The sequence below is a fragment of the Schizophyllum commune genome (assembly GCF_000143185.2).
Source record: "Schizophyllum commune H4-8 unplaced genomic scaffold SCHCOscaffold_4, whole genome shotgun sequence".
In the NCBI taxonomy this organism is placed as follows: domain Eukaryota; kingdom Fungi; phylum Basidiomycota; class Agaricomycetes; order Agaricales; family Schizophyllaceae; genus Schizophyllum; species Schizophyllum commune.
In genome coordinates this window covers 3123078-3142596 of record NW_026089541.1, presented here as the reverse complement: position 1 = coordinate 3142596, position 19519 = coordinate 3123078, and the positions used below count along the sequence as shown (strand labels likewise).

Sequence of the window (19519 nt, the reverse complement as noted above, 5' to 3'; positions counted from 1 at the left end):
GCAGAGCTTGGAGGAAAGGAAGGGAGGGAAGATTGAAAAAATGATACATTAAGATGAGTTGTAGCAGTGTACAGAGCGCGTCGACGGTAGATAAACTATGAGTAGCACGGACAGCAGGCGGGACATCGGAATGTTGTACAGGTAAACATACACCGAGCCCAGGACAGCATGTCTGGTACAAAGCAAGGAGCCTGGCGCTGTCGGCAGGCGGACTACAAGAGCAGCGTGCACGAGTACACGTACACGGAGCAGAGGCATACGCGTACACGCAGCAGGAGCGCACACGAAGGATGCGCTCAAAAGGGGAACCCTTGCGAGTAGCTCCGCCTGCTCCCTGCGCCGCCGAAGCCCTGGCCCCCAAAGCCCGCTCCGCCAAACCCGCCGCCGCCACCAAAGCCTCCACCACCGAAGCCACCAGCGCTGCCGAACCCGCCTCCGCGCGCGCCGTGGAACTGCGCGAAGAGCTCGGCGAGGTTGACGTCGTTCATGCCGCCGAAGCCGGCGTCGCCCATGCCCGAGTCATCGTCGTCGCCCTGGTCGTAGCGCTCGCGCTTCGCGGGGTCGGAGAGCACGGCGTGCGCCTCGACGACGAGCTTGAACTTCTCTTCGTCGCCGCCCTGGGCAGGTGTCAGATATAGTTGAACACAGGTTACAAGACGCCGCACGCACCTTGTCCGGATGGTGCATCAGACTCTGCTTGCGGTACGCCTTCTTGATCTCCGCGCTCGAGCAGTCGCGCGACACGCCGAGGATCTTGTAGTAGTCCTTCGTCTTGCTGCGCTTCAGGTCCAGCTCCGCCTGCTTCAGCTCCGTCTTCAGCGTCCGGATCTCAGCCTCCGACGTCGAGCCCTCCGCGCTCGCCTCGTGGATGGCGGACTTGAAGTCCTGCACGGCGCCGTCGTAGTTCTCCAGCACGAGGTTGATGCGCGCGCGTGTTCGCAGGGCTTTGTACGATGTGGGCACGAGGCGGAGCGCGTTGTCGGTGTCCTCGAGGGCTTCCTGGTGTCTCGAGAGCTAGGTGGAAATTAATTACGACTGGCGGTAGCGCGAACACTAGACTCAACTGACCTTGACAAGCGTTGTTGCTCTGTTCGACAAGAGGGTCGATCGTATCTGGCCGCCCTTGCCTTCCGTCTCAACCTCGCCGATCACCTGGACATTTGGTTTAGTGCACACGAGCAGTCGCCTTCATGCTTGCAACCCACATCAAGAGCCTCAGTATACTTGTCGATCGCCTCCTCGAACTTCCCGGTCTTGAAGAAGGTGTTGCCCTCCTCCTTGAGCCGCTCGACCTCCTTGACACGCTTTCGCAACTTTTGTGCGTTAACGTGCCCAGGATCTAACCGCAAGGCCTGCTGGACGTGTTGTACGGCTTGCGGGAGCTTGCCGCATAGGAACAGCACGAGACCACGCGCAGTGAGCGCATCTGGTGACGAAGAATGCTGCCGGAGCGCATCGCTGAATTTCGCACACCATTAGCATTTTGATTCGTACAGCAAGACCACTCCACACGCACTTCGCTGCCACGTTCGCCCCGTCCCAGTTCGCCCTCGCGAGCTCGAGCTCCACCCGCCAGAGCCGCCATTCTATCGGCACCTCCGCCGGATCGGCCTCGATGCTCTGCAAGCACTTGTCCAGCGCTAATCGTGCCATCCCCCAGTCACACTGCTTACGCGCCCGCTCGAACTTCTCCAGATGGCCCTCGAGCTCCTCGATCTTCGTCTGCAGCTGCTGCGCCTGCGCGTTCGTGGGCTCCTCCGACAGCGCGGCGCGGATCGTCGACATGGCCGGGCCACTGTCGCCGAGCGCGGCCTGGCAGCGTGCTAGCCGCAGCAGTGTCTTCACGGGTGGGGGCTTCTGGATGTTCATTGCGGCCTGGCAGTCGGCGAGCGCAGGGCGGAAGCGCTTAAGCGCGATATATGAGGCGGCACGATTGGTCAAGTATGCCGGCTCCGAGGGGTTGAGCTCTGTAGGTGTGCGTGCATGTGAGCAACGGGTGGCGTGCGCGAGGCTGGCGACGCACCGATCGCCTTTGAGTACAGGTCGATGGCCTCCTTGTACTGTTTGTTCTTGAACGCCGCATTTCCCTGCTCCTTGATTTTCTCGGCCTGCGCGACCTTGTCCTCGGACGGGGCGGGCTCCATCTCTTCGGGAGGAGAGGAAGGGGACTGAGGGGGAGGCGTGCTCGGCCCTGATTCGGAGGGGCTAAAACGTGCGTTCAGGGCCGCGTTATTACAGCAATTGGCACACCACGCACCCATCACCGTTTGCCGAGCCATTACCGTTGGCGGCAGCGGCGGCCTTCTTCTTAGCCTTGTTCTTCTTGTTGGCCATTATCGTACGCGCGACTGTTCCGCGTCAATATCCGCCTGCTGTGCGCGTTATAGCCGACATACCTATTTCCTATGCCTCTCCTGAAGATCGCCGACGCGCGTTGCACGAGAAGTACTACGGTGAACCTTGTTAAAGGAAGCGCAATAGAGGTGATGAGGAGATCGCACAAGTTGCAGCGCTCTCTCAACTTCCTGGGCTAAGGAAAGGACGACACTTCGTCGTCGTGGTTCGGGTGCTCGTCGTTGCCACCGACGATGTTGGGAAGTTTTGAAGACCGCCGAGGGTCTTGTTCCCGTTATGGCGAGGTCATTGGTAAGCACGCACAAATAGATCGGCCATTGTTCTCAACTTGTCCATCTCCTTCTCCGCCTTTCTCGATGACCATATTAACCTGAATTGCCCATCGGCATCTGCCTTTGAATGAGTCGTATCCAGTACGTCTATGCTGCTGGATTGGAGTCACTGACGAGCCCGAGGATGTTAGTGTAGCCCGTCGACTTGCTTGAGCTCACGCTACGCATGGGAAATTTCCTTTAATGCAGCTATGCTTTCAGGTGCAACACAAAAACCATATTAGACCAGTCGACCAGATATTCTACGCGTAAGTATAGTCCCAAGGTGTGCCCATGTCCTCCTAAGTAAATAGTAGCCAAACGTAGGAAGACCAGTAGTCCGACTATATCACGGCGCCAGATTTCCCTGAGAGATTTCATCAGCACCTAATCCTGACACCAATGCGAGGATGCACATACGTCTAGCAAGAGACATCGTTGGCGCTGTCAAGCACGAGGAACCAGCCGTTGTAGACGCCATGGTCGTAGTACGACTTGTTCACCCACTCGAGCGTGTACAGGTCGTCGTACTCCGCCCGCTTCTCCGCGTGATAGCTGCCCTTCTCGTCGCCGAACTGGAGAGCACCGTCAGCCCACCGACCCCTCACCCGTCGCAAGCCACCAATTACTCACCGCGTTCACCACCTTGGTGAAATTGCTGTTCGCCAGCCCGAGGCGGTCGTCCGATAGATACCAGCTCCCGAACTGCGTGCCCGAGGGCAGGTTGTCGAACGAGTTCACGAAGCGGACCTCGTACGCGGCCGGGTCGCGGTCGGCGATGGGGACGAGGACGGCCTGGTAGCCCTTGTAGGCGGCCGGGCAGTCGATGTAGACCTCGCCGTTCTGGATGTGGGCGGAGACGGTCGGGCTGTCAGCCCACGCAGCGAGGACGGCGCCGCCGGGCGCTTCGTGGAGGGCCCAGTCGCCCTGGTTCTGCCCGTACTCGGAGGTCGTGCCGAAACGGAGGCCGGCGGCGCTGACGAGGGTGAGGCCGGAGAGGAGAGCGAGGGCGGGGGCGAACATCGTCGTTGGTGAGGGCTGAGAGTCGGTCGTAGGACTTTGAGTGGGTGAAAGGTGTGCTGAAGTCGAAGGCAGTTGAGTACGCCTTATATACGAGCACCGGAGAGGTTGGCGTCTGGTCGAACGAAGTGTCCTCGCTAGCTTCGCAGGTTAGTCTCCCGTTTCACGGCCGCCTTTTGTTCCTGTTGGCGGTGTTAGTCGCCCGCGCTCGTCCATTGTATCCAGGTGGGTGGATGCTCTGCACGACGTCGACATCAGGAGCTCGCCGAGGATCCATGTTTCTCATGAAGCTCGGCAGTTTGTGAGTGTTTGAGCGCGTTGAACGTCTCTCGCTCAGCGACCGATATGGCATGTTACATGCATCGCAAACCATCGCGCTGTGGGTGAATACTATGTGGATACGTGAATATGAATCTCCTGAACGAGCTACAGTACAATACCTGAATTTGCGAGATTTGAACCTACCACTAATAGGAAGGATCCTCATACACGGTGGCATGCAAACGACCTCGGTGATAAGCCCATACTCATCCACGCTCATACCTGACGCCTTCATGACCGGACCTCCGTAAGAAGACAAGGCTGAAGGTCGAGAGCACGGCGATCAAGGCCGCCAGTGCATGTACGACATGACATGGTCACTCGCAATGGTGTCACCAGTTTTCTTTGGTCTTGACTTCGCCTAAGGCTCATTAGCTTTCGCACCTTCTCGGGCACAGGTCAAGCGAGTTCAAAGTCAGTAGCGCCAGAGCAGGAGCACATAATGATTCCTGTCGTTCGTACAGCCATGAAAGTGGGAACAAAGGGACCCGGAACGGGAAGTTCAACATGACGCGTGCGCTCGGCAATCTCCGTGAATTCGTCGGAACGAGCCATGTGGCGTAATTGACTTCGAGGTTTCGACCACGACTGTCAACCGTCACCTCTTGTCTGCGTGCGTTACTCTGGCTAGCCTTGCTTTCTTTCTGGCGCTCTTCAATTTCTTCTCATCGATATACGAATCTCAGTGCAACGACTGCTGCATCCTGCGGCCCAGCTTACCCATTCCACTATCCGTATCCAATCACTTTACCTTCTGGTCTTGAGGTATATGCTCTCTTGGCTTGAAATGCAGACCTTCAAGCACACGATACCTTAGTATGCTGGGATCGTTGCTTCCCCCAACAAGTCTCATGGCGACTGCTCACACCCTCACAAAGCACCGAGCTCAAATAGCGGGTACTCAATAGCGGCTATGGTACGGCCACAGATCTCTCGATCTCGACGTCGCGCAGATCATTCACCGGTTAGAAAACAATGGACGCACAAGAGTGATCAGCACCGCCAACAGGAACGAAAGGCCGGCATGAAACGGAGGACCGACTAGCGAGGGTAATGAGAACACCTATGCTGGCCGCTCGCTAACTTCAACAAGGTCGTATATAAGGTGCACACAAATGCCCTAAATTTCAACACACAATCAGTCCCTTATTCGCCTTCAGCTCCTACCGACAACAATGTTCGCCCCCGCCCTCGCCCTCCTCTCCGGCCTCACCCTCGCCAGCGCCACCGGCCTCCGCTCCGCCTTCACCTCCGAGTACGGGCAGGAGCAGGGTGACTGGCTCCTCCACCAGGCCACCCCCTCCGGCTTCGTCCTCGGCGGCGCCGCCACCGACCAGCTCACCATCTCCGCCAAGGTCGAGAACGGCGAGCTCGTGATGACGTGCCCCTACCAGGGCTACCAGGCCGTGCTCGTCGCCGTGCCGGACTCGGACCCCGTGGCGTACGAGGTTCAGTTTGTGAACTCGTTCAGTGACTTGCCGGCGAGGACGATCTTTGGGGGGTGGAGTCTGTCGGACGATAGGACGGGGATCTCGAATGAGAACTTTACGAAGGTGGTCAATGCGGTGAGTGGCTGCGGCTTCCACGATAGTGCGCGTCAGAATGACATCGATTCCTTAGTTTGGCGAGGGCAAGGGCCGATGGGACGTAGACCTTCACAGCGAGAAGTACGATGGGCTCAACACGCTTGAGTGGGTTAACACGTCCTACTACGACCACGGCGTCTACCACGGATGGTTCATCGTCCTCGACAGCGCTAACGATGCTTCTTGCTAAGGTGCGCATTTCTTGTTCTGACGGAGAGCGCGTATACTTACATCTCTCAAGGGCATGTCGTGTCTCAATATGCGCCATCCGGTCGTTGGGTCACAATAACAATAACAAACACGGACACAACTTGGGACTATACTTACGCGTAGAATATCCGGGTCACTGAATTAATGTGGGTTTCCTGTGTTCACTTCGCGCCGCCTCGGATAAGTTCGTTGTGGCCCCAATCATCCATAGCATAGTCACAACTTGGCGTCCGCAATATCGATCACCTCCTCCGGCGACCATCTTATCCTCACCCCCTCCAACCCCCTCTCCACCGCCTCCCACCTCGACCTCCTCATTGGCGCCTGCAACACATACCCGCCCTTGAACCCATTGATCGTCAAAATGTGATCCATCGACAACACCGACGACGTCCAGCTCCAGTAGCCCACCATCTCCACGCCAAAGTCAACGTCTGCGAACCGCCCGATCCCCTGGTTCGACACCAGCCACGAGTCCACGCCCGGGCGGCGGTTGAGCAAGGACCCCGTGCGCTCGCGCCAGTGGAGGAGGGCTTGAAGAGAGGCGGGCTGGCGCGCGGCGATGAGGGCGCGGCGGGCGGTGACGGCGAGGAGGGACAGGGGCGCGGTGCGGAGGGCGGAGATGGTGAGCGGGGGGAGGGCGAAGAGGTATTTGCAGTTGTGGGTGTAGGTGGTGAGGGGGTGGCCGGCGGCTGCGGAGAGCGCGTCGCGCATGGAGGTGTAGGGAACGACGAGAAGGGTATTTTCGGTACTTTCGGCGCTGTGAGCTGCCTGGAGCGCGTCAGAGAGAATACTTCGCGGGTGAATGCTGATCACGCGCCTTTAGGAACCAAGCAAGGAGCACATCGCCCGTGGAAGCGCGCTCCTTCCCTCCAGACTCTTTTGCTAACCCCTCATTCACGCTCAATACCATGTTCCTCACCACATTCTTCCCTAGGTACACCGCCCTGTACTCCACGTCTTGCGTTTGCCACTCCCATTCCATCCTGTCCATAAATTGCGTGATACCGTCCGGCTCCTTCGACACCAGCACCTGCTTCAGACATTTCAAGGTCGCTGGCTCCTCCTCATACATTGCCTCACTCTCCTCCAGCTTACTGACCGCCTCTGTCACCGGGTTCACCCCCACATACATCGGCGGCACCTCCCACTCTTTCCCATGCATCTCCGCGTCAATCGCGCTCAGCACCTGCCCCAAGCCCACCGCATCGAACAGCGCGTGCGGCACATTCACCCCCAAGCAGTCGCAGTCATCAAAGTGCGTGATGTGCACGGCGAGGAAGGGGAAGCGGCGCGAGGCGACGTCCTTGATCGCCCACACCGTGTCCGGGTGCCTGAAGTGCGCGATCGGAGGGCTCTGCAGGAGCGTCGCGGACACGTCGTGCACGGGCTGGACGTGGGGGAGCGGGCCCGCGACGTGGGATGTGGTGAAGTGGAAGGGAGGCGGGAACGTGGAAAGCGGGTACGCGGGCGCGGGTACGCTGATGTACCAGTTCTGCGCGTTGTCGTCCCACACTGGGTGCCCGGCGAGGAGGCGCCATTTGTCGACGACGCGGAAGAGGGCAGAGCGGAGCGCATCTTCGTCGATGCCGGGCCGGAGGACGTAGCCCATGGTGATGCCGCTCAGGTCGGGGCCGTTGATGTCGAGGGGGCTGAGGGGAACGCGGAGCTCGGAGGGGGCGGCCATGCTCGTTGCGCGCGATAGGTCGTAGACGAGGAGGGCTACGAGGTCTAGGTAGATCGCAAGGAGCAACGGGGAGGAGTGCCTGGAGCGCCGATAAGTACGATGGAGTGCGATGCCGCCGCCTGCGCGCTGGTGATATAGAGGCCGCCATCGGCAGGTCCAACTGGTGTGCCGGTCCGCTCATTCATGTTTCTATTGGTCCGCCTGGGCGCTGAAACGAGTCAAGTCGTTCGAGCCTGAGAAGACGGTCCGGCAGGGATCGCAAGCAGCGTGTTCATGATCAGTGGATTGGCCAATTTTGGAGAAATGATGAGGAGACGAGAGACAAGAGTGCCTTGACGCGTACACTTTGCTTCCGCTTTCTGATAGGCCGTCAACATTCCTGATTAGGCAAGTTTTGTTTAATGTTTGGCGTTGCTTGACAAGCGACGGTAATTCCGGTGAGGACGCAGAAGTCGTGCTACTGACTTCTTCCGTGTCTTTTCAGCATATAGTTGTTTCTTCCGCGTACGAACAATCCGAGCTGCAAGGGAGAAGGCGTCGAAAGACCGGAAGGCGAAATAAATCAGACCGGAGCGAGAAGTTGCTGTGATATTCAGGGAAAATCGGTCGCCTATCCTGCGTCATAGACTCACTCAGAGCACCAGAAGTCCAGAAGTCAGAGAGACGTAAGAGGACAGCGGCCCGCAGATAGCACGAGCTAGGGTAGCTAGCAATGTGGCGGATCGCCATTCAATGTTGCGGACGCCATTCAGTCAGTCGTTCAGGGGACCTTAGGTGAGCCACAGTGGGGTTTGAGGGTAGTCAGAGACACAGGGATAGATGTTTTTCGGGGGCAGCGTAGAACGAGAACGGCGTAGTGTAGAACGAGGAGGACGAGAGATGGTCGTGGCTGAACCAAAGAGCGCCACACGGCCAAGAAAACATTCTCGGAAACTGCCGACGCACACGTGCAGCGTCCCACAGGATCGACTTTTCGTCCCTCGTCTCTTGTTTCCTGCTCTCCTGACGGTGCAACTAGGCTGCCTCCCAATTTTGACGCGCCTATCGATGATTTGCCTATCTACCAACTCCGCGGAACGAGTGAATCCGGTCGAGCGGACCTTCAAGCTTCTTGACAGGCAGCAGCGCCCTCAAAGCGGCCCTCGTACCGTCCCGACGACAGGCATGACCTATCCGCCCTGCGTTCTCCTGCTCCACCGAATACGACAAATCTATCTCCATGCAAGCTACGCAGGCGACTTTTTCCGCAAGTCAAAGCGACAGCTATCAGGCTAGCCTGTATTCAGAGCTTGTGTCTACCTTTTGAATACACGCGCCTCTATTCAGCCAGCCCGACAAGCTCTACCGTTCGACAGACACTCCTGCGGCGTCCGTGTCCTCATCTCCGGTGACTACCCTCTTTCACTTGTAGGTCCAAAGTTCAGCTCAAAGCCAGCTCAAAAGCCCTCCCAAATCTACCCGAGCGACGCTCCCCCTGCGCTTGCAAATCTTTTCGTAAGCCCTGCGCCTTCTATCGCCTCCGTACCACCGAGCCCGGACGCGAACGCGCGCGACGTTCCACCCGGAAGGCAGCCTTACCTCACCGCGGACAGCGCACGGGTCGCCAAGGAAGCTCACGGCGCAAGCCTAAGTGCCGTTATTTATGGCGGCGCGCGCGATTTTCCTTGCGCGCCCCGCTTGATTCCTTTTGAGCCTCTTGAGCCTCGCTTGATTCGCCCCTGCGCCCCTTCGCTCGTGCTCTCGCCTCGTTCACTCTTTTTTGTTCTTTTCAAGACCACGGGAGCGCGTATCATGTCGGCCGCGATCCAACTTGCCCTCCATGATACGTGAGTGGGTTACAGAGTGGGGCGACATACGGAGATTAATCAATCTGCAGGATGGGCGCCGCCTTCATTGGCTGTATCATCGCCGGGCTGTGCGTATCTTGCTCTTGCCTTCGTGACAGCCTACTCACGCGTACCTTGCAGTCTTCACGGAGGTACGCTTCACATCCCCTCACCACGTTCACTGAACCCCCTGACTCAACCAACCACCTCAGTCTCCATCGTGCAAACATGGTACTACTTCACGCACCATCGTGACGCCTGGCACACCGTCTCCCTGGTACGTGCACTTCCCTGGATAAACGCCGGTGGTCGTGGATCTCCCTGGATGCCGTCTGTCGACCCGTGGATCCCGTACTAAGATCGCCCAGGTGACGGCAGTCCTGTTCTTCGACACCGTACACCAGGCGCTCATCTCGTATACGGGTACGTATCGGTTGGCGCGGGCGCCTACTTTCGTTCGGAAGGATAGACGCTGATAGACGCCCCTCACAGTCTACTACTACGTGATCGCGAACTACGGGAGTGCAGTCACCATCGGCGAGCTAGTATGGTGCGTGTCTCTTTCGCTAGGCCCGCGTCTGTTTTACTAGTCCCTCTGCCACACCGGGGACTCGACCCGAACGAACTCTCACTGACCGAGCATACCTCTATTTCGCGATCGAGCAGAAAGCTGACGCTCCCTTCCTGCCCTCATAGGAGTCTCCTAGTTGAGGTCTACTTCAACGGCTTCACGGGCTTTTTGGTGCAAGGATTCCTGGCGCTGAGGATATGGCGATGTACGCTCGTCCTTTTCCCCTCGCTTTGCTTTACCTGACTATATGCGCCCCAGTAAGCAACAAGAACGTGTGGTTGACGTCCATCGTCGTAAGTGTCTTGAAGCTCATTCGCAGTTATTGCTGACGGATCTACAGTGCGTCTTCATCTTCGCAGAGTTCTGTGAGTGGAAGGGTTCGTCGGGGCGCCAAAATTTACTCACCTTTCATGATCGCCTTCGCCAGGCTGCTGTCTCGGTATGTCCTCCGACTGCATGCGCTCGCGTTACCTTGCTGACCGGTGGTCCAGCATTCGCCTCCCTCGCGTGTGTCATCTCTAGTTTTGGCCGCCTGCGATGATTGTTGATCATCGAACAGCCTCCATTTGGATACGTTCGCCGAGTTGGCAGAGCTACAGGTAAGTCTGCTCACTACAAAGCGCAGCGCATACATTTTGCGCTTTCGAGCACATATATGCGCTCGTACTACTACCCTTTCTTGCACGCTTTATATGCGCATGTACTGACGCTACCTCGCAGGGCCTCTCGGTCTCCGTCAACGCGCTCGCGGCGGCCGGCGACGTGCTCATTGCGATCATCCTCTGCACCTTGCTGCATAGGTCTCGGACGGGCTTCTCGAGGTCCGACACGATCATCAACAAGCTCGTGAGTATGCTACGGTTCCGGATAAGTAGTGCGCCTTCAACGCCGGCTGACCGAAATCTAGATTATATTCGCCGTCAACACGGGCATGCTCACAAGGTGCGTTACTCTCCTTCCGAAATCCACTGCAACCTCTTTGCTGACGAAGACCTATGCAGTCTGTGCGCTGTTGGGTCGCTCATTTCGGTACGCCTCTCGGATGTGCGCACCCGTCGTTGGCTGCTTACCCGCCCCCCCAGATCACCGTCGCCGGCAACACCTTCTGGTACATCGCCTTCTTCTTCTGCATGGGCCGCCTGTACACGAACTCGCTGCTCGCGACGCTCAACGCGCGCAAGGCGATCCGCTCCTCGGCGGACGGCGCGTACAGCTCGGAGGACAATAACGTGTCCATCTTCTCGAAGGGGATGATGTCGATGGGGTCGAGGGTGAGAATACTTGGGTTGTGAACGCGAAGAAAGATGGGGGTTCGTGTCAGCGCGGCCGTCGCGCGGGGCCGGGGCCGAGCAGAGACGTGGCGGGGAAGGACGAGGACGGAAGACGAGCTGGAAAACGCGCTGACGATCCCACAGCACCGCCCGACAACGACGAACATCTCCATCAAGATCGACACGACGAAGGAGGTCGACACGGACGTGGAGACGAACCTGACGTTCGCGCAGCCGGAGGACTTGACGCCGGTAGGATTCCACGTCTTTGTTTGCCCCTCGAAGTCGCTAACCCCTCGTTCCCAGATATCGTACAAGGCGCCCGAATCACCCGCCTTCGGAGACCGTGCCATCGCGAAGGACGACAGTCGGGAAGGCAACAGCGACCAGAGCATGGTGTAGTGGGATGGGATTCCGGTTTCAGCGCTGGCTCTAGATCTGGTCATCGCGAGCAAAAGGAAGAAGAATCGCAGTCGTCATTATATCCTCGACGGGCTCTTCCTTTACCTCCGCTATGTTACCCCTTCATTCCTTGCTTTCCTTGCTTGCTCGCTATCCGCATTGTACTCATTGTTTACCTGCTCCTCTTCAACCCCCGCTCCTCTCACTCCCCCACACCCTTCACGGCCCCACCTGCCGTCCTCAATGTGTAGAAAAGATGCTGTACATATCTCTGCTGACTCGAGCTGGCCAAGGCCATACGTAGACCTCGCATACGCTCTTTGTTTTAATGTTTATATGATCTGTCCTTATCTTCCGTCTATATGGATGACTGGGGGGTATGGCCGCAAGCGGCGTTGGCCGAACCTTTAGGTGTGCATCCGTGTGCTACATGTCCCTTCCAAAAACGGACGTCACGTGATGGACAAAGTCCGACTTCACATATGAGAGCCTCACCTAAAGGTTCGGCAAAAAGACAAAACGTGCGACTCAAAAGAAAGAACAAGAAAGGACTGGAGTGGCCCGTACGGGGGTCGAACCCGCGACCTTGGCGTTATTAGCACCACGCTCTAACCAACTGAGCTAACCGGCCTGTAGGAGGCAATTCCCGTTGCAGATATAATTGACTCGTGCCGCGCAAGCACGAGCACTCCCCAGCCCCCTCCATTGCACGTCGATCAGCACGTAGACGTATGCTGCGACACAGGAAGAAGCAGTGGGGCTTATTTACATTGCTTATATAGCTCCTTCATGAAGGTGGGGGATTTTAAACCATCCGCAGACTTGTGGGTACACACATGCCCTTTCGAGCTGACCGTCGCTACCTGCTGCGACGTTTGCCAATGATTACACGCTAGTTCGAATGCAGCTGGCTGAATCTTATGGTGCTCTTTCTCCCTTTGACGATGAGAGGGAATTGTTCATAATCAAATAGCGTCTAATAATTCGAGATCCTTATTCTCCTTCTCGCAAAGGACCTTCGTCGTTTTCTGCCCCATGCTCCATACGGCCTGTGCTTTCAGTCAGCACAGAAGCTCCCACTATAGTAGCTGAGTTATGCCGTACCGTTGCTGGGATCGAGTTAGGGCGCCAAAGGTGCAAAGTCGACGAAACTACGGTAGATCGCCATGACCTGGCCCCATGCATGTACATACGATGTTGGACCAGCCGTTGATGAGATGCGCGAAATGGAGGGGAAGACTGTGCCGAGGAAGGGGGCAATTCTGGGCTCTTGTCCGGTCAGTATGGGCGAATTGAGGACGTCGAGGTGATGGAGGTTGTGGTGAACAACACCGAACTTTTCTCTAGGAGTGGCGATAACGTTTCCTCGCAGCGTGATAGCGAGCCGCTCTAGACGCTTGCAGTACCGGGCGAGATGTACGAGCCCTTCGAGTGTACAGCGCGTCGTACTGGAGAGAATGCCCCGCAAGCAGAGTATCCGGACCTGTGGCCAGGCTTGTGCTATGACTCGCAGATCATTGTCCCCGATGTCGAGCGTTCTAGGGACTGCTATGGTGCACTGACAGAGCCGCTCGAAGGTGAGCAAAGGTTGAAGATCTCTGAGCGTGACGATAGGACCGCGCGCTTCGTACGTGGGCGATATAAGAACGTCCTGGTCAGGCTCGAGTACGAGGTCCTCCAGAGCGTAAGTGACGCAGCGACTTTGCACAGCACGGCAAAAATTACTGAAATCGGTTGCGCCATAGAGAGAGTAGGTCACGACGTGCAGCTGAGACATATCAACGCGCGTTGTCGTCGGCAGTAAGTCAAGGAATCTTTTGGCAGCACATAGATCGAGGTTTTGAAGATGCAAGTTTCTCAACGGCAGCTTGGTTCGCTTTTCGAGCGTCCAGCTGGGCCTTGGCAACAATTCCCCCAAGAGGCGATGCAGAGACAGAGCCCGTAGACGAGGCAGCCTCATCGCAGCATCAACTACCTCTTTCGTGATCTGCCCTGTGAGTGACAACGCTTGTAAGCTGTCCCAGCCTGCAAATATGTCCGCGACAGGCCATGGCGTGGACGTCGCGGACAGCTCGAGTAGGAATTCTGTGATGTTCCGAGTCCTCGGCATCGCCAAAGCGGTAATCTCCCTCCTTTCAAGGTGCGCTGCGCCCAAGCCGTGCGAGTCAGCCATAGTAACAGCAAGTGAGAGAAGCGTATGTGGTACCAGTCGATGTAGGCAAGGCGCGTACACCGATGGGCCGGTGTAATCAAGATGACGCAAGAGGGGAAAGAGGTCATCGTCCCCCAGCGCGACGATTACTTGCTCCAAGGTCGACGGAGAAAGATGACTAGGTAGCGCCGGCACGGCAAGACGCCGAACGAAGGGGCCGTAATATCGGATGCGGTCGACGTCTTTGGGGAGGATGTATCCTGGATCCACCTCCGACAGCCTCAGTAGGTTGACTATTAGCTTAGCGCGCGACTCACTTCCGTTCCCCGTTTAGAGTTGGGCAAAAGCATCGCGAGGGGCTTGAAGTCCTTCAACTCGTACCAAAGGATCTCCAAGGCTGCCGCCGATAGCGCCTTGCAGGATGTTGCGAGCGCTACGAGCGTCGACGATGGCAGCTGCTTAAAGATGATGGCGCGGAGCTCCGTCGTGCGGAGGGCGGCGTGCATGTCTGGAGAACCAGTTCAGTGACTCAGAGTCAATGACTGAGTACAAGGTGATGAATATGACGACTCACGAGGTGCAGAGAAGCGCGACAAGATCGGGACGGGGGGAAGGGATTAGTTAGTGATGGTGTCCGGAGGAAAGGAGCGTCTCGAGCCGGGAACAAAGGCTCCCGCCCGTCAATGAGGACCGCGAGGCAGCTTCGCCGAACAAGGTAATCGCGCTGCACGTGAAGTCGGTTGGCGCCCATTGTTTGGCAGCATTTGTCAGCGAACTCAACTGACGGAAGTCAATCAGACTCGCCGATCACTTGTTTTGTCGGATTCCTCCGGATTAGAAGCGAACTCACTCAGAACCGCATTTTCAGTTTCGGCGGACAATAGGAAAGTACTGTACGTATTGTGATTTGGCGTTGGGTGTTCATAGACATTTACACATCGCACACCGACGACGTTGCATCACCCTGGGCAGTTGCTTATAGGCCCATTGTGTCCGTGAATCGTCCACCTGTATAGGTTCAATCTCTGATGCGTGCTTCCTGACGCTTGCTATACACCTCTATTGTACCGGGACACCTGATAATAGTAAGGCGCCTTTCTGTCCTCACTGGCCATCTGCTTGCCACTCTTTGGTGTTATAGGTCCATCCAAGTTTAGCTTCTCAACAGTCCGGGCCGCGATCCGCCGCCACGTCGTCCCCGAAGTCGGCCCTTTGCTGCGGCGCGCGTCCCGCATCCTGTCCTCACCGTTCACCGCGACGTCCATGATATGACCAAGCTCGCACTTCCGCTCCCTACCGACCTCTCGAAGGCGACGGTCAACAACACCGCGTCGTTGCTGCGCATCGTCGCCTTCGCCCTCATCTCGGGCGCGGCTATAGCCTCGCGCTTGTTCGCGGTCATCAACTATGAGAGTATCATCCACGAATTGTGAGTTCTGATGCAGAGGGGAATGAGAAGACACTTATACAGCTTTCAGTGACCCTTGGTTCAATTAGTGAGTGTGGGGGAACGGAGAAGTAACGGGATGCTGACCGTATGCAGCCGGGCGAGCAGGGTGCTAGCTTTCAAGGGCTTCTATGTGCGTGTCACACGTTGCTCATCGTCATCTGTACTGATATCTTGCAGGAATTCTGGAATTGGTTCGACCCCACGGCATGGTATCCTCTCGGCCGTGTCGTTGGCGGTACCGTGTACCCAGGTCTTATGGCGACTAGCGGCGTCATCTACAACTTCCTGAAGGCCATAAACCTCCCCGTCGATATCCGTAACATCTGTGTTCTCCTTGCCCCCGGCTTCAGTGCTCTCACAGCATGGGCGACCTACATGTGAGCTCCTTTCCACCCTCCCTGATACGCGCCTCATTCCCCCTCAGGTTCACGAAGGAGATGAAGGACGAGAGCGCAGGGCTGCTCGCGGCCGCTTTCATTGGCATTGTCCCCGGCTACATCTCGCGCTCCGTCGCCGGCTCGTACGACAACGAGGCCATCGCCATCTTCCTTCTCATGTTCACCTTCTACTGCTGGATCAAGGCCTTGAAGCAGGGTAGTGCGCTCTTCGGGACGCTCGCCGCCGTGTTCTACTTCTACATGGTAGCCGCGTGGGGTGGCTACGCTTTCATCACCAACATGATCCCCCTTCACGCGCTGGCGCTCATCCTCATGGGACGCTACAGCAGTCGCCTCTACGTCGGCTACTCCTCCTGGTATGCGATCGGTACACTTGCCAGTATGCAGGTGCCCTTCGTCGGCTTCCAGCCTGTCAAAACCAGTGAGCACATGGGTGCGCTGGGTGTCTTCGGTCTCCTTCAACTCGTCGCATTTGCGCAGCTCGTCCGCTCGCATGTCTCCTCGAAGCAGTTCAAGGACATCCTCTTCTTCTCCCTCGTCGCGATGGGTGTCCTCGGCGCCAGCGCCTTCGTCTTCCTCACCTACAAGGGCTGGATCGCCCCGTGGACGGGCCGCTTCTACTCCCTCTGGGACACCGGCTACGCGAAGAAGTACATTCCCATCATCGCGTCCGTCTCCGAGCACCAGCCGACCGCCTGGCCGTCGTTCTTCATGGACCAGCAGATGCTCATCTTCCTCTTCCCGGCGGGTGTCTTCATGTGCTTCCGCGCGCTCCGTGACGAGCATGTCTTCGTCATCATCTACGCCGTCGTGGCAAGCTACTTTGCGGGCGTCATGGTCCGGCTGATGCTCACGCTCACCCCGGTCATTTGCGTGTCTGCCGCCGTCGCGTTCTCGTCGCTCATCGACGTCTACCTCGACATGGCGCAGGCGGACCCCGTCGAGGACGAGGATGTCCCCGCAGCCGTCGACGACGTGACTTCAGCAACGAAGAGCGCCCCCGCGAACGGTACCCCGAGCAAGCAAAAGGCGAAGAAGGCCGCCGCTGCTGCGTCGTCCGACCAGGGCAGCGTCTTCAACACCATCATCAACGTCACCAAGAAGGCTAGCACCTCCACCTCTGGCCTCGTCGTCGGCATCCCCGCGCGCGCGCCCGTCATCATGAACACCATCCTCATGCTGCTCCTCTTCGTCCAGCACTGCACGTGGGTCACCTCGAACGCGTACTCTTCACCCTCCGTCGTGCTCTCGACGCAGAACCAGGACGGCAGCAAGCACATCATCGACGACTTCCGCGAGGCGTACTACTGGCTCCGCCAAAACACGCCGCAGGAGTCCGTCGTCATGTCCTGGTGGGACTACGGGTACCAGATCGCGGGCATGGCGGACCGCACGACGCTCGTCGACAACAACACGTGGAACAACACGCACATTGCGACGGTGGGCAAGGCGATGTCGAGCTCGGAGGAGGTCGCGTATCCGATTTTGCGGAAGCATGATGTGGACTACGTGCTCATCATCTTCGGTGGCTTGATTGGCTACTCGGGCGATGATATTAACAAGTTCCTGTGGATGGTGCGCATTGCGCAGGGCGTGTGGCCGGAGGAGATTCAGGAGCCGAACTACTTCGACCGTGGGGAGTACCGCGTTGATGAGCGCGCGTCGCCGACGATGAAGAACAGCTTGATGTACAAGATGACCTACTACAGGCAAGTCTAACTAACCTCTTTGTACAACTTGTACTAACGCGAGCGCAGGTTCCCTGAACTCTTCGGCACGCACCAGGCCGTAGACCGTGTTCGTGGACAAGTCATCCCCAAGCAGGGCCCGACGCTCGACTACCTTGGTACCCTGCTCCCTTCACAGTGCCGATTTCCAATGCTAACATCTCCCACAGAGGAAGCCTTCACCTCAGAAAACTGGATCGTCCGCATCTATCAGGTCAAGAAGGAAGACCCGCTGGGCCGCGACCTGAAGAGCGCGAACGCGTTCGACAACGGGAAGAAGCGCAAGCGGACGAAGCCGACGTCGCGGAGGCGGGCGCTCGCGGCGTAAAACGCTACTACTTACTAGACAGTTCGTCTGTACATGACCGTGTAATGGACGCTCCTTCAAAGACCTCTAGGAAGCTTCTGGGCGATTGTAAGCATGGTGAAAGGGGAGGACCCATGCGCACCCTCAAGTTGTGACTTCAAAGTGTGACAATGATCTAATTGACGCGATAGCCTTTGTCCAAGTCTGAAGAGACGGCTTGATTCCGTCCATCACGACGGCGACCACCTACCTATATCACTCCCTGGCTCGCGTTGCCTTTGCATCCCCGTGCGTCGCGAATCGCTAACACGGTACCTCGCTCCTCGACAGCTGATACCCCTTCGAAGTTATTTCTCAACATGCACGCTGCCCTCCGTACGGCTGAGCTCCGCGCTATCATCTTCAAGCAGCTTCCCCCGCGGCCTCTCGCCGCTCTCGCCAGCACATGCAAGGAATTCTCGACGGCAGCCTTGGAGACTCTATGGCACGAGCTGAACGACCTGAGACCGATCTTGATGCTCTTACCGCAGTCGGTGCTCGAAGACACGGTGTGTACTCTATCAAACAGATGATCAGTCTACTGACATTCTGAAGAGCTCGCTACATATCTCACCTGGAGACGTGGACCGCATCCGCTACTACGGCCCGTTCGTCCGTCGTCTTACTGTGGGGTCCGAGCCGTACTTCCTCACTCCCGAGGGCCTGGGGCGAATCATCATTGCACTGGGCGGGGACGCCCTCTTTCCCAAACTGACACATCTCCAGTATCATGGTCCATCGGCGTATGCGCCTCACTTGTACGATCTCATCTCGCCGACGCTTCTTCGCCTGGCTGTTCAGATCAGTGTCTCTGATGCGTCAGACGCAGACGAACACTTAGGGACGGAGATCACCACTCTGCTTGCGCCGAAGACACGAAAGCTTCGCAACGTCAAAGAGTTCTCCCTCACGATAGACCGGAAAGTCGCCCTGCTGCCTGTTACGAACATACTGGCTGGCTGGAACGGCCTGCAGATGTTGTCATTAACGGGACAGATCAAGAGGGATGTGTTGGACGCTGTGATAAGGTTACCAGAGTTACGCTCTCTCGCGTTGCACTGCCATACCGAAGACAGCCTACCCAAACTCAACTATACGCTCGACAAGTCACTCGAACTCCCTCTGAGGCATCTGAACATGTGCGTCTATAGCTTCGTTTCCGCCTCGAACTTTCCTGGATCACTCCCTGGAGGGACACGCCTCGAGTTGTCCAAGCTACACGTTGAAGGCTACTACGACGCATGCGAACTCGAGCAATTCTGCCGGATTGTGTGCAGTCGCTGTACCCCCCACCCTTTGGAGGATATAATATTCGAGTGCGAGAGGAGGCTCTACAGATCCCGCCGTTTTCTCTTCCCGATCCCCCCATCACCCTCGACGACTTTGCGCCTCTGCTTGCATTCAATCAGCTCTGTAACCTCACTATAACGGTGCCCACGACGCTGGACATCGCCGACAACGACCTCCGTGCTATGGCGCAGGCCTGGCCGCATATTCGGACACTGCGTCTGCGGGGCACACTCCCTAGCACGACACGTTGCACGCTCGAGGGTCTCGTCCATCTCGCGCGGAACTGCAAGCGCTTGGAGCTTATCACGATCGCATTGAGCTCCAGTACCGTCGCCATTCCCCGCGCAAGGCCGGACGATGCCCATCACGCTCTTCACGACCTCGACGTGCTCAACTCGCCCATCGATCCTGGCGAAGTAACCGCGGCTGCTGTATTCCTCGCGATGCATTTCCCTCAGCTCCGCCGCATAGTCGCATGTCCGCCACATGAGATCGGCGACGCGGCATACGAACGCAGCTGGGACGCAGTGATGGAGTCCATCCCCACACTTGTCAGCTATGCCAGGATCTGCTCAACATAGCTCGTACGGTAAGAC

General features: G+C 57.4%; 8 protein-coding genes and 1 non-coding gene across 9 annotated transcripts; 4 read left to right on the top strand and 5 right to left on the bottom strand.

The window, feature by feature from the left end:
- Positions 1 to 28: 28 nt before the first annotated feature.
- Positions 29 to 2580, bottom strand: SCHCODRAFT_02620303 (TPR-like protein). Its single transcript, XM_003032927.2, has 9 exons — positions 2502 to 2580; positions 2397 to 2448; positions 2258 to 2348; positions 2024 to 2205; positions 1517 to 1967; positions 1206 to 1458; positions 1069 to 1152; positions 670 to 1014; positions 29 to 617 (listed from the first exon to the last, which is right to left on the bottom strand). The coding sequence occupies exons 3-9, from the start codon at positions 2332 to 2334 to the stop codon at positions 297 to 299; spliced, it is 1713 nt and encodes a 570-aa protein (XP_003032973.2). The 5' UTR covers positions 2335 to 2348; positions 2397 to 2448; positions 2502 to 2580; the 3' UTR covers positions 29 to 296.
- Positions 2581 to 3088: 508 nt separating this feature from the next.
- On the bottom strand, positions 3089 to 3689 carry SCHCODRAFT_02699603 (uncharacterized protein; the record flags this gene model as incomplete). Its single annotated transcript, XM_003032926.1, has 2 exons — positions 3089 to 3241; positions 3300 to 3689. 2 exons carry the CDS (start codon positions 3687 to 3689, stop codon positions 3089 to 3091), a joined length of 543 nt encoding a protein of 180 aa, XP_003032972.1.
- A 1293-nt stretch (positions 3690 to 4982) lies between these two features.
- Positions 4983 to 6212, top strand: SCHCODRAFT_02239711 (uncharacterized protein). Its single transcript, XM_050342148.1, has 3 exons — positions 4983 to 5572; positions 5628 to 5784; positions 5835 to 6212. The coding sequence occupies exons 1-2, from the start codon at positions 5183 to 5185 to the stop codon at positions 5781 to 5783; spliced, it is 546 nt and encodes a 181-aa protein (XP_050201360.1). The 5' UTR covers positions 4983 to 5182; the 3' UTR covers position 5784; positions 5835 to 6212.
- SCHCODRAFT_02687083 (uncharacterized protein) lies at positions 6020 to 7490 on the bottom strand (the record flags this gene model as incomplete). Its single annotated transcript, XM_003032925.2, has 2 exons — positions 6020 to 6570; positions 6620 to 7490. 2 exons carry the CDS (start codon positions 7488 to 7490, stop codon positions 6020 to 6022), a joined length of 1422 nt encoding a protein of 473 aa, XP_003032971.1.
- Positions 7491 to 9144: 1654 nt separating this feature from the next.
- On the top strand, positions 9145 to 11915 carry SCHCODRAFT_02620286 (uncharacterized protein). Its single transcript, XM_003033501.2, has 18 exons — positions 9145 to 9316; positions 9367 to 9405; positions 9458 to 9468; positions 9529 to 9593; positions 9685 to 9739; positions 9809 to 9866; positions 10013 to 10092; positions 10146 to 10180; positions 10228 to 10252; positions 10315 to 10326; positions 10379 to 10394; positions 10447 to 10486; positions 10608 to 10733; positions 10795 to 10829; positions 10889 to 10916; positions 10970 to 11158; positions 11303 to 11410; positions 11465 to 11915. The coding sequence occupies exons 2-18, from the start codon at positions 9368 to 9370 to the stop codon at positions 11558 to 11560; spliced, it is 1017 nt and encodes a 338-aa protein (XP_003033547.2). The 5' UTR covers positions 9145 to 9316; position 9367; the 3' UTR covers positions 11561 to 11915.
- A 202-nt stretch (positions 11916 to 12117) lies between these two features.
- Positions 12118 to 12191, bottom strand: SCHCODRAFT_t71. The gene has a single exon. It is a non-coding gene; the product is annotated as a tRNA-Ile (tRNA).
- Positions 12192 to 12437: 246 nt separating this feature from the next.
- SCHCODRAFT_02687081 (uncharacterized protein) lies at positions 12438 to 14414 on the bottom strand. Its single transcript, XM_003032924.3, has 4 exons — positions 14287 to 14414; positions 14030 to 14220; positions 12665 to 13982; positions 12438 to 12609 (listed from the first exon to the last, which is right to left on the bottom strand). Exons 2-3 carry the CDS (start codon positions 14216 to 14218, stop codon positions 12681 to 12683), a joined length of 1491 nt encoding a protein of 496 aa, XP_003032970.1. The 5' UTR covers positions 14219 to 14220; positions 14287 to 14414; the 3' UTR covers positions 12438 to 12609; positions 12665 to 12680.
- A 439-nt stretch (positions 14415 to 14853) lies between these two features.
- Positions 14854 to 17781, top strand: SCHCODRAFT_02620280 (glycosyltransferase family 66 protein). Its single transcript, XM_003033500.2, has 7 exons — positions 14854 to 15141; positions 15191 to 15208; positions 15256 to 15292; positions 15340 to 15539; positions 15587 to 17269; positions 17318 to 17406; positions 17458 to 17781. The coding sequence occupies exons 1-7, from the start codon at positions 14981 to 14983 to the stop codon at positions 17613 to 17615; spliced, it is 2346 nt and encodes a 781-aa protein (XP_003033546.1). The 5' UTR covers positions 14854 to 14980; the 3' UTR covers positions 17616 to 17781.
- A 52-nt stretch (positions 17782 to 17833) lies between these two features.
- On the top strand, positions 17834 to 19504 carry SCHCODRAFT_02747016 (uncharacterized protein; the record flags this gene model as incomplete). The annotated part of the gene is made up of 4 exons (XM_050347204.1): positions 17834 to 17882; positions 17942 to 18142; positions 18189 to 18902; positions 18971 to 19504. The coding sequence occupies exons 2-4, from the start codon at positions 17954 to 17956 to the stop codon at positions 19502 to 19504; spliced, it is 1437 nt and encodes a 478-aa protein (XP_050201359.1). The 5' UTR covers positions 17834 to 17882; positions 17942 to 17953.
- Between the last annotated feature and the right edge of the window lie 15 nt (positions 19505 to 19519).

Coding starts and splice junctions, on each gene's coding strand:
- SCHCODRAFT_02620303 (XM_003032927.2), bottom strand. CDS start 2,334: ATGGCCAACAAGAAGAACAAGGCTAAGAAGAAGGCCGCCGCTGCCGCC. Junction 1,153..1,205: donor AGTATACTGAGGCTCTTGAT/GTGGGTTGCAAG, acceptor CCAAATGTCCAG/GTGATCGGCGAGGTTGAGAC. Junction 618..669: donor TGATGCACCATCCGGACAAG/GTGCGTGCGGCG, acceptor ACACCTGCCCAG/GGCGGCGACGAAGAGAAGTT.
- SCHCODRAFT_02239711 (XM_050342148.1), top strand. CDS start 5,183: ATGTTCGCCCCCGCCCTCGCCCTCCTCTCCGGCCTCACCCTCGCCAGC. Junction 5,573..5,627: donor TTACGAAGGTGGTCAATGCG/GTGAGTGGCTGC, acceptor TCGATTCCTTAG/TTTGGCGAGGGCAAGGGCCG.
- SCHCODRAFT_02620286 (XM_003033501.2), top strand. CDS start 9,368: ATGGGCGCCGCCTTCATTGGCTGTATCATCGCCGGGCT. Junction 9,740..9,808: donor GGCGCTCATCTCGTATACGG/GTACGTATCGGT, acceptor CGCCCCTCACAG/TCTACTACTACGTGATCGCG. Junction 10,093..10,145: donor GGCGCTGAGGATATGGCGAT/GTACGCTCGTCC, acceptor TATGCGCCCCAG/TAAGCAACAAGAACGTGTGG.
- SCHCODRAFT_02687081 (XM_003032924.3), bottom strand. CDS start 14,218: ATGCACGCCGCCCTCCGCACGACGGAGCTCCGCGCCATCATCTTTAAG. Junction 13,983..14,029: donor ACTCTAAACGGGGAACGGAA/GTGAGTCGCGCG, acceptor AGGCTGTCGGAG/GTGGATCCAGGATACATCCT.
- SCHCODRAFT_02620280 (XM_003033500.2), top strand. CDS start 14,981: ATGACCAAGCTCGCACTTCCGCTCCCTACCGACCTCTCGAAGGCGACG. Junction 15,540..15,586: donor ACAGCATGGGCGACCTACAT/GTGAGCTCCTTT, acceptor ATTCCCCCTCAG/GTTCACGAAGGAGATGAAGG. Junction 17,407..17,457: donor CCCGACGCTCGACTACCTTG/GTACCCTGCTCC, acceptor CATCTCCCACAG/AGGAAGCCTTCACCTCAGAA.